Source organism: Protopterus annectens, chromosome 2.part0 (assembly GCF_019279795.1).
Source record: "Protopterus annectens isolate FY-2018-M chromosome 2.part0, PAN1.0, whole genome shotgun sequence".
Lineage (NCBI taxonomy): Eukaryota > Metazoa > Chordata > Ceratodontiformes > Protopteridae > Protopterus > Protopterus annectens.
The window spans coordinates 1,401,545,768-1,401,558,218 of NC_056728.1; the positions used below are offsets into that span (position 1 = coordinate 1,401,545,768).

The 12,451-nt window shown below is 38.8% G+C and overlaps 1 protein-coding gene across 3 annotated transcripts in view; it reads right to left on the bottom strand.

The window, feature by feature from the left end:
• SCOC (short coiled-coil protein) overlaps positions 1-12,451 on the bottom strand; it is a 446,987-nt gene that overhangs the window by 100,585 nt on the left and 333,951 nt on the right. For all 3 annotated transcript variants that reach the window (XM_044061625.1, XM_044061626.1, XM_044061627.1), the window contains exon 3: positions 10,991-11,074. In XM_044061625.1, coding sequence (XP_043917560.1) covers positions 10,991-11,074 — 84 coding nt within the window. The remainder of the gene's footprint in view (positions 1-10,990; positions 11,075-12,451) is intronic.

Sequence of the window (12,451 nt, forward strand, 5' to 3'; positions counted from 1 at the left end):
ATCTTGCCTAGGCATATGGAGGGAGATGGGTACCCCTAGGCATCTGGAGGGGGATGGCTACCCCTAGGCATCTGGAGGGGGATGGCTACCCCTGATCAAGGTAATAAGGTCTTCAGCCATTTTGATCATCTGTTTTTAGGCATAGAGGCCGGTGCACGTGGCTCATGCATCGGTTTTTAGTTTTAGAAGGTGTCTTTGCCTTTGGTTTTGCAGCTTTCGGTTTGATATAAAAATGAGGTCTGAATACACTCAGAAGTTGGTGCCTGCTCAGCGGCTCCGGACCCATTTGAGGGAGATGCATCCGTCGGTCCAATACCTTGAGTATCTTGCGGCATGCCGGACTCCACATGGGTGTCACTAGAGGCCTGCGGCTCAAAGGTAGCGGGTATCAGGGGCTGGGAAAGCTCCAGAGTACCGGCGAACAGGCGACTGGCTTAGGAGAAGCTTAGTCGTCGGTTTTGGATCTCGACTGCCTTTCTCTGTCCTTTTCTTTGCATTTTTTTTATGTACTCCAGTAGTCGGATTGCTATCCGACAACATCTCTGGGTAGTTAAATCCATTTCCAAAATACTTAGATGCAAAAATATACAGACGCTTAATAGTGCGTTGGTTAAATCTAGCACAAAACCGACAGCCAGCCATGCTGTAATCAGGGCCTAGGCAAGGAGTACAGTTTAAATGGAAATCCTTATGAGGTATTTGCTTCCCACAAGTTATACAATTATTAACTTTTTCTGACATCGGTATCGGTAAAAAGCAAGAAAAAAAAAAAGTTTCCCCAACGGGGTACTTAGCTTTATTGAAGACTTCTGTTCTGAAACTACACGAATATTTCAGTAGTCAGCCGACTGGCACTTCTGAAATGCTTCTGCTTCGGGCACCGCACGGCAAGAAAGACTAAAGAAAATGGCGTCTGCTGCACGTTTTATACCCCTGACGTCATGGAAGAGGAGAGAGCAACCGACGCAGTACCCAAGACTTTGGAATTCAGGCTGTCTGAGGGCAACCTGCCAGCAGATTACCCAAATGTAATGACTGCAACAGTGAAACACAAAGAACATCTGTGCTTTTACGAATAAGGCAAGGGAAGCATTTGCATTCCCTGACAAGGTTACTGAGGTGGCAACATGGCAGATTGAAGGCAAAAACTAAAAAATAAATAAATAAATAAATAAATAAATAAATAAATAAAACCAGAAAGGGACATCAGTGTTGTGGAACATTCTAAGATAGTTTAACTTTATATGCTGAAAATATGTGAATGAAGTCAATATAAAAGGGTATAGCTGTAAATGGGTCTAGATTACATGATCAGGTGATCGAACACCTAAAATCGACCACATAATATTGAAAGCAAAAAACAGTGAACGGCCAATGTAACGCAGGGAAAGATTTCCCTTGGCCGTTTGCTGGATTTTGCTGTTTTCTCCATTATGTAGTGATCTTGGGAGTTTTTAGTTTGGGTGTGTGTGGGTGAAGCCCCCCCCCCCACACTTAGGTTGGCTGTAAAGTTTTTTTTTTTTTTTTTGTGGCCGACTGTAACGTTTCCCAGTGGTGTTCGCTATTTTGCAGTTCGATATTACGTGGTCGATGTTTAGGTGTTCGATCACATAATATAGACCCCTGTAAACTATGTAACTACACATGAATTAGTTCACCAATACCCATACATATGGGGAACAAGATAAAATGAAGTATTTAGGAGTTTTGTTTGTTTGTGTCTTTCGGCTTTTCCCAGTTAGGGGTCGCCACAGTGGAATTCCGGTCCGCTAATGATTGGCAGTAGAGTTTTACGTGATGGCCTGCCGGGCCTAACGCACAACCTTCAATGAAGGAACGCCCATTCACGCATTCGCCACACAGAAGACGCTCTGAGAATCGAACAGGCAATGTCAACTGTGAGGCGTTAAAAAAAAAAAAAAAAAAGATATGTGGGAAGAGACAAAACAAAAGACAATACAAAAACTGAAACTGGAAGCTCTTGTTTACGGTTATGGATTGCAACATACAAGCAGTGAAAATGTTTTTCGTCCCTTTAGGTTTTATATACAGGTCAGGCATACTATCCTCAACCAGAGAAGAAGTTGTGGACAGTAATTAAAGGATTTTATCTGGGCGGGAAGAGGGCAAGGTCAAGTGGATAAGCTGATCCTTCGAAAAGAACAAGATGGTTTAGGATTATCTGATTTGAAGAGATATTTTAGAGCTATACAGTTAAGGTGCATATATGAGCAGAAAGGGGGAAGAGATGAAGTGGGGGTATCAGGAAATAAGGAGAGAGAGTGGGATTTTGAAAGCAGATCCTCAAGGAGAGCAATAACAACCATATAGACTATAGCGTACCAGAAAGTATTCTAAGAATTAAGCCAACAAGAGAATGGAGAGAGGAGATTCTGCTGATAGGGATGAATGCAATTAGGGGTACAGAGAATAGGCAAAAGGGGTCTGGAATTTACTTGAGAAAACTGGCAAAGGAACCAAGGTATTGGGATCAAATAAATAGAGGGGGAAAGATAACAGAATGGGAAGTGGTCAAGAAGACATTTGGACTGCAAGCTAGAGACCATCTTCCCTATCAGGGCCTGATACCAGACTATAGGCAAAGAGAAAAGGATAGGGGAATATGCTCCGGTGGAGTTTTCAGCTGAATCTGGAACAGGAGCTGCTATTAACAAAGGGATAATTAGTAGGGTATATAAAATTTTGCACTGTAACTATAAAAAGATTGGAAAGAGATGGGATAAGCAATTTATAAGAAAAAAAATGACAAGGCATATGTATAGCTCCCAAACATGCAACAAAGTCTTGGATATTTAGAATTTTTGCTTGGAAGTGTCTGCATAGGTATTTTTATTCTCCAAGCAGACGTCAAACAATTTCTCCTCAAGTAGATGGCAAATGTTGACGGTGTGATGTGGAAGAAAGAGGTAACTCGGAACATAATATTTTGGGAATGTAATGAGTTGGCAGACTTTAAAAATCCAAGAAAATCACAAAAAGCTTGCCCGACAACAACAGGACTCAGAATAAACTCTTAAAGGATTAAAACATGTAAACTTTTATTGAACAAACTATAGTTAAAAATGTAAACTTTAAAAATCCCCATGGGTACAAGTAAAGAAATTTCTGATCTGGGATACAGGATTACAATTGCATGGACATAGTAATGCCTTATTAAATTTAATTCTGCTGGCTGCCAAAAATGCAATTAGTAGAAAATGGAAACCAACTGTATTTGAAGTGTTGAATATTGTGAAATTGATAACAAAAACTTTTAGAAAAGGATAGGAGCAACTTACATACAAAAAACAGAAATTATGGGAAGAATACAACCAGAATAATGTTTTGGTGGAGGAGCGAGGTTTAAGGGAAGGTAGGAATTGACCAATTTATGTAATACTGGATTGATGATAATTGTATAAAAGAATATATGTCATTTATAATATTTGTAACTGAACATAGTTAGTTTTATGTAAATTCAATAAATGAGTTAACAAGACGTAAGATAATCCAGGAATGACATACTGCACCTAGCAGGAACAGGTGAAGTGACCTATGCTGGTCCGGTGGCAATTTATTCAGCCAAGTGGCAGACATAAGCTGTGTAAACAGGGCCAGTGTATCCGAGACTGGGACAAGACTCATGTCTGTCCTTTTCAAAAAAATCCATGGAGGAGGAATGCAGATTAGCAAAGAACACACAGCGGACACTTGACACTGTGATGGTCTTTGTAATATTCCTATAAAATGTCTTTGTAATATTCCTATAAAATGAATAAGTTTTTAACTGCGTGTAATGTTAAAGGCTCACTGAAGAAAACAGCTACTTTTGAAGTAGCAAACGAAGTTGACGATATAAAGGATAGCAGACTTTCATTAGTTTATTATGTGTTAAGTGAACGGGATATTAAAATTACACAAAACCAGAAAAATAAGTCTCTACTAAAATGCACAATAGTGACAGACATCAAAACCATGAATGAGAATAGGAGAGACAAAGACAAACTTCAATAAAATAACCAGTTGCTTGATTTTAAGCTTTCACCCTCCTCAATAAAAACAGGTTTATGCATACGTTCATTTTAAACTGCAAAGCGTTTTCTCTAGGAGATATTTTTAGCTGCATCTACAACTTAATGCTGTGCTCTTCACCCAGATAATGACTACAGGCAGGTATGTTTAATCTTAGATGGGAAATTAAATCAAACTTTCATATGTAATGTTGAATTACAGTGTCAAAAAATATAGCAACATTTTCTTAACATAAAAAGACATCTTTCAGAAGGAAACAAACTTCATAAATTTGAGCAGAAAGTTAGACTGCAAACTGTATAAAAGTGACAAGAAGTAATGGACATCTGAGAAGGAAAAGTTACTCTATATACTAGGATGAGGATGATAATGAACTCTGGTCATAAGATCACTCCACACAGATGTTGTTATTCCTACACTTCTACTGATATACTTTTTGTGTCAAGATAAGAAAGAACAAACCTTCAGCAAGTACAGCATTCAGAAGCTAATAACCAATCTTTCCAACTCAATAAAAGCCTACCCCCCCCCCCCCCCCCCGAGTACATGGGCACTTGCTAGTGCAAGTTTGTCAACCTCCCTAATGAATTTTCTCTAGTCTTGCATAAAAAAAAAAAAAAAAAAAAAAAAAAAACCTCCCAGCCACACCCATTCCTGAACCACATGCATTCCTACTACACTCCAACCAATGAAAACAAAAGTGGCATCATTTAAATGCAACATTCAATAAACATGTGCCTTAAGCATGCAGCTCAAAGGAATATTCCACTTTACCTTAAAATGGTCATATTACATTTTTCCATTACCTGTAATTTTTGACAAAACACTGCCTATAAAACAGGGAGGACAGGGGCTGGCATTCCAGTTTACTACTCATGTGTCCTTGTGTAATAAGGGGGTTAAACAGGTCACTATCCTCCCCTTATAAAACAAACACTTATTTAAATACAGCCTACAGAAAGAAAATGATTTATTTTTATTAAAAAAAACTGCACTGCAACATTCACTGCAATTTAGGGAAAATTAAGGCAGCTAGAGGAAATGACATATATGTTGCCCACATATTAAAAGTGGACCCCACTTTAGCATGAATTAATTTTCACCAGCATCCTCAATACATCCATATAACTTGCCACCCTAGTAGAATATGCAGATGATTCCACTGTCATTTGCACATGACAAGGTACAACTCCCAAAAAGTATTTAAAAAAGCTACAGAGACATGGATTTGTAACTCACAACTAATGCTTAAAAAAAAAAAAAAAAAAAAAAAAAACACAACACACGACACTACTACTCCCCCCACCCAAATCGGTCTCTCATGAGAAAACAAAGTCATCTTTCTTGATAATACAACCAGTGAAGTCACTTCTCACAGCAAATTATTAGGGGTGATAGTGGATGATAATCTCCCATTTGACCTACTTATACAAAAAAGATAATCTCCCATTTGACCTACTTATACAAAAAAACGGGTCTACTATACAGGATTGAAATTTCAGAAAGCTGAAACCCATATTGCCAAGACCATATGTTTGACTTTTGAAATTTCGAACATGCAAAAAAAAAAAACACAACAAAATTGAAATCTTAAATTACACATTGCTAGCAGGGGGGCAAGGCCCCCTGCGCTCCCCACTCCCCCTTGCAATTTAAATATACCGACTCCAAGATCGTACTATAGTGTTGGAGATGGGAATCTTTTCCGCACTATACGGAGATACCCGTTCTGCATGATCGAAATTTCAAAAGTCGATCATACAGTCTCGGCCATATGGGTTTTGGCTTTCAGAAAATTCGATCATGTGTAGGGGACCCAAGAAAAACGCATCAAAAACTTGGAATGCTTTACATCACCAAAAACCCTCACCGATTTAACTAAAAACTACACTTGCCACTACTTATCTTCTCCCCACACTGTTTTATAGCTCTCTCATCCTTACTAACCTCAAGCTTCACAAAAAATTAAAACTTGAATAATGCTATAAGAAAGTTGCTAAATTTGTAGCAAATACCCCTTTAAGAACCCAGCATTGTATAGCACTAAAAAGCCTAAATTGGTTAGAACTGCCGCCTCAACTATTCTTATCACCTATAAGATCATCAAGCATCCATCTGCCGGTCCAGCACTAAAAGCAAACATTCTACACAACTATGTTCCTAGTCAGTTAATGCAATCTAGTGACCAAAAAATCATGTCCCTCTACAAAACCTATCAAATCTGCTGGGTATTGTTTGTACTCATACAAGGTTAAGGCATGGGAATCTCCTTACCTATATCATCAGGTAAATATCCTCCCCCTCCCACATTTAAAAACCACTCTGAAAAGACTTCCTTGCTAAAGTCTGGCTCTGTTCTTGCTCAAAATCAGGATAAACTACATCCTTAAATGTGAGCAAGTACCTTTTCAATCCAAATACCACCTTAATCTCTTCTTCACTTCCTTCCTTCAAATTCTCCTCCTCGTCTTTCTCTCTAAAATATACCATAAACTTGTTTTTCCCTCACTTCATATTGCAATTCATGTTTGTATTATAGACTAGCTTACCTTTAATTTCTCTAAAAACAGTTTAACATTTCTTTAAATATTTCTTAACCAATGTTTTTGTATTGGGTGTAATTTGTTAGAATTATTGTTCTTAAAATGGTTTTTAATACTTGGAGCTTTTCTCCCCTGGCCTCCACTGAAAATGGGCTTCTACCCAGTGGAACTTTCCCAGTAATTAAATAAATAAATAAAATAATTAATTAAATAAATAAATAAATAAATACAGTAAATTTGAGGACAAGGATAGCAACATAATGACAGAAGTCAAATATCAGTGACTGAAACAACTGCATTATTATTCTTGAAGCATATGAACCAAGAAAGCAAGGTTCTGGTAGAGAAGTGTCATGCCAATCAAATGTTAACAGATATCAAGGTGTTAGAAGACACTAGTCTGAACATACAAACAGAGTCATAATACACTGTGCAGTACAGCCTAAAGAAAACATTCTTAGAACAACCCTACTACAAATCAGTCTTCTGAATCCTCTCTTCCAAAAAAATAAAAAGAGACAGCAACTCCAAAACCACAGCTGAAGACAAGTGACTGACTGATGGATAAGTTTATGAGCTTTGGCTGTAGTACACTGGAATCCAGTTTAGTGCACTTTGATTACAGCCAAGAACAAGGGCTTTAGTCCACCACCATTTTAGCAAGGCATCTTGCCAACAGTGCTTCATACTAAAGGTTTACAGAAATGCAATCAGAATGCCTACGTGTTTTCGATGACTTGTTTCATTTCTATAGCTATTCCAACTGTGAGTTACACCATTCTCATTCTCTCTGAAAATGAGGAGGGTGAGTAACAAAAATACTTTGAAATGACTACATAGCTCTGCCCACGCATGGCAAGTGCCCTAGTTCATGTTCTTCTAGAAGCAGATAAGCAAGGTCTTACTCTTTGTGGGCAACTTGTTATTTTTCAATAATTTCCGATCAAAATGAAAGAAAATGACAAATGAGTGGTTTAAATGTCTGTCAGAGGTAATTAAAAACGCATGACCATCACCAAATATGCACTACTTTTAGGAATATTAAGTTCATGTCTCTGTTGTGCTGTGTCACAGTTTGTAACCGCCTTCTTCCAAAAAGTGTGTGTTTAATGGGAAACTGTTATAAACTTTACTACATCCATGCAAGAAAAAAAAAAACAAGCTCCATAAAAGCCAATTGACATTATGGCCTTTTAATACCATGCCTTTTCCTTTTACTTCATTTTTTTGGAGACGGAAGGTCACTGCATGGAACTACCATCCACTGAAAGGGGGGGGGGGTGTGCATGACAGAAACTGCATGGAACTACCATCCACTGAAAGGGGGGAAGTGTGCATGACAGAAACAGAAGTATTACAGTCTTCCATTTCATCCATTTGCCCAGGATGTTTACTATGCATCTCAGCCAACAATGAAACAGATTTCAACACAGTTCTGATTAAAAGTCGATTAGGCTAAATGGCACCCCCTACCCTTCCATGGCTGCAGTAAATGGAATCCAGAGCGAGGATGGGGAAATTACAGCTGGCTTAAATGCAAGACTTAGTTGTGGGGAAAGTATTTCAAAGACTTTACATGTGGTAGTGTACGTGAAATAGAGAGAAACAATGGCACTTTGCAGAGGACAGGATATGGAATAGGGCAGACAAAACAGCAGATATGAGAGACTCTGATAAAGTAAACAAAAACTCAAGAAAAGAGTGCTTAATGGCTGAAATACATAGAGACAGATGCTCATGGTCATCGAGGTTCTCAGCGTCACCCATCACTTGTAAGGGCATATGTAGGTCTTTATTATATTAGGATTCAGGTTCTTGTTCTTGCTTTCTCTACCCAAGGTACAGGGTTTGAGCCTGAACAAATACCACTATGTATCCCTTTTTGGGGCATTAGACACACAAACACAGTGTTCTGCTAATTAGACACACACACAACACAGTGTTCTGCTAAGGTTGCAGTGCATTGTACATTACACACATCTATCTCCCACCTCTCAGCCCTTGTAGGGGATGACCTACTACATCACCAAAGCATTCCTGAATTCCCCTGACTACTTTCTGACCACACTCTCTCCAAGTCAGTCAGCTATCTGTGAAATAATGGATTCTTCCAACTTCTCACACAAGCCCGCCTTGCACTGTCAAATAAAAACATAAATAAGTGGTCTTTAACTGCATCATCTATAATACAAACTCCCTTAGAAGCGAGGTTTCTCCTCTGACCACCTTTATCCTATGCATGTAGTTTCTTTTGTTCTCATGAAAACAGGGTATAAAAGAAAAGCAGATTTTCTACTGGTGAATACTTTCCTTTAGTCATCATTAACCTTCCTCACTGCTTTCTCCCACCCATTTCATTCAAGTTCTACCCAACACAACTACACCCATGTCTCCATTCTAATCTACTGTTGCAACTACTTCAACTCCAGTGGCAAACCCTTTACATCACCTCAACATCTATACATTTTGTAGTTTTCATGCTTTAGGGTATTTCTCAAATCTCTGCAGGTCTCTCCTCATCCTGTCTACACTTTCACTGCAAGTCTACTGGCATAAAAACCAGTCTCTTCACACAACTCAGCACCTCTGGAAAAAAAGCACAAACATTTGTGGACCTCCTGCAAGGTCACAGATGCACACACATTACTGAAAGATCACCCAGTGCTACAGCCAAGTGGCATCTTATTAAATACAACTCCATTACTAAAGTGGACTCTCATTTTCTTCTAGAAACATCTTCTAGCTATTAACTAGTACTCTACATTAAAGTGAACCCCCATTTTTTCTAGCAAACAATATCGACTCAAAAGTTACTTAATCCAACATCATGATGGTATTCTGTATGGCACAGCAATGAATGCCTTGCTAAAGTCTAAGTAGGCAACCTACACCTTCTCTTTCTGAATTTACGGACTGGTTTTGCAGTTAAGTAACTTCACTCTATTTGCCCTCTACCAAATTATGTACAACTTTCTTTCCCTCAGCTGCAAATCCATCACCTCCATTTCAAATGAGGCCAAATCAGTCGAGCATTCCTCAGCCAACACTATGAATCACTCTCACAAATGTGAATCACATTTGCAGTTTTACAGTTATTCTGAAGCAAGTTATATGTTTTTCCTTTATCTTGGTAGGCATCTCACTAGAAAGGAGTTTTATAGAGAAAGTTACTTCCGTCATGGAAGTTTTAATACATCTCCTCACTTTCAAGCCTACGTGTTTTTAATGCATTGTCCCCTTTGCCAAAAATCTGTCCTCCAAGGATTTGGTTCTGAAAAGCTCAAATCTTCACTTAAGCAGATGGTGGATTACACTGTTTACAAACTGATCACTTGCTGCTAAGAAATGACATGTGACAAGAAAAATTCAGAAGTGCACTTTATGTTCTGAAGATTCATCAGTCCATGCAAAAATAACCGTCTGAAAAGGCAGGACCTTTCCCAGAAAGCTGATTTCTCCAAAGTGCAGCTCTCTAAATCTACATTTTATATGTAATTTTTGCTTCCTCAGTGCAAAACTCCGTGTGTGTGTGTGTGTGTGTGTGTGTGTGTGTGTGTGTGTGTGTGTGTGTGTGTGTGTGTGTGTGTGTGTAGGGAGGGAGGGGCGGCCTCACCTCTACCCCTCCCTTTACTTATATAAATTAACTCCAAGGTCACACCACATAGGACATTGCTTTTTGCATTTTGTCCCATTTCTACTATGTAATGCAATTTCAGGAGCTGCTCAGGAAAACACTTTCCTTATTGCCTTTTCATAAAAATCTATAATGTGGCATTTTTGTCCTTTGCAGAGAGAGTGGGCAAGAACAAACCTGTTGCCCTGTGTACAGGTTTGGAAAGTCCTACTTTTGCAAAGACACTGACAAGACAAACAGCAAGCATTTTATATATATATATATATATATATATATATATATATATATATATATATATATATATATATATATATATATACATACATACATACATATACATACATACACACACACACACACACACACTCCTTTTAAGCTTACACTGTGTGACAGAAGACGCAGAAGGGGACAGACTGTTTTTCTTGGGCCACAAAAAACATAAATCTTCACTTATGAAGGTCTAAATACATAGGTCCAAATACACTTTTTTATTCCTTTATCACCATTCTAGGACACCTTTAAAGCAAGTCAGATGCACCCAGATTTTACATTAAAATGTATGTGCACATTATGTTTTGGAATTACACATGTTTACACAGAGTGTAGTCTACATAACCACGCATTTTTCACTTGGTTCTTAAGAGAAGATCAAGATACCAAAATTCTTAAACAAATACAACCATCAATTTTTTGACAGACAAGGAAAATGATTAAAAAGAAATGATGAAAGTGGTAGGTGCATGTGGGGAGGCTATCAGTCTTCGACTTTCACAGTTCTAACCTTCTAGTGTGTGTTGCAACTCCAGGACCTGATTGATCAGTCTCGTTTTCTCCTCCAGCTCGATCTGGTTATCATGATCAATAACTGCAAGACAAAATAAAGAGGACTCACCAAAACTCAGAATCTGGGAGAAAAATTTCTAGCTAAAAGAACACATAGGACCGACTCCAAAGGCATTAGGACAAGTCTGCACAACAAAACTTTCCCAGCTCTGAGAGTGAGAGATGCAGTGGACAAAGCCCAAGACCATGGAACTTCAGCTTTTAATTTTACTTGTACGAACATTTACTGTGTCCAAAGTGCAGAAGTGAGGAAAATCCTCCACAGTCTGTTATATGTCACCTCACAAAGCATGTTACCAGAAAGAAGCAATAAGTGGTTCGAAGAAGAGTGAAAGATGAGCCTGGCTTTAAACATGGTGTCTGTGAAACAGTGGAGAAAAGAAACCACCCTTGCAGAACATAAGGTTAACACAACAGACACAGGCAAGGCAGGTGCATGGAGGGTCACTGTCTGAAATTCAGATACTGCTATCAGTAGCACTGAGGGATGGCAAAATACGTTACCTGGAAAGGAAGTCAGGTATGGCTGATGCCAGTCTAGCTAGAAACCGACACTTCTAGGTGTTTTAAGTAGCAGCCATCAGTCTGCCACAATCAAGTCAATCTCCTGAAAGACAGGTGTGTACCTGATGGACCCAGAAGACAATACAGAATCACATGCCAGTTGGGATTCCCAAAGGAAGGCCAATAGGTTCTGACTAAAGAGAAGGAAGTGCCTATATGGCCTGGAATTGGGAATCTATCACAACTACAGTTGATAGCCCTTTTCTCTACTAACTAAGCTTCTCAAAACCTTTTAATGGAACAGTGATGACATCCATGCGTTATTTCTGCACACAAGCTTCTCAGGTGAGGAGACAGTGAGTAAGAACTAGAAAGCAATGTCTTGAGACACTGAAGCATCTCATACATGCAGAGGTTATGGAGATCCCTTTTATGGTGGATGTTAGGTGGCACTATTATACTTTTGAAGACAGACTAGCTTTTTATGTCATCTCAGGGACCAAAGCAAAGCACATAGTATCCGTTTACCACAGGAAGAACTTCCTATTGGAACCCATACTTGTGGGCAAAGATTAAGACCCAAACAAGACACAGAAGGTCTGCAGAAGTCTATTATTTAGCCAGATTACAATTAAAAACATGAGTAAAGACAGTCAAACAGGACAGAATCTTGTCAAAATAAAAAGAGCATTACCTCAAAATAATGAGAGAACACCTACAGTTTTAAAATGTCTTTACATGCCTTTCCCGAGTCTTTTGTACGGACATAGTATTATGGGAATAAAGGGTGGATTATGGGAATAAAGGGTGGAGTTGGCAGCCTAAGTCTGATGTGCTGAGAGATCCTAATGCCTGCAGAGTCAGTTATGTGTGTTCCTGCAGGCACAACTCTTCA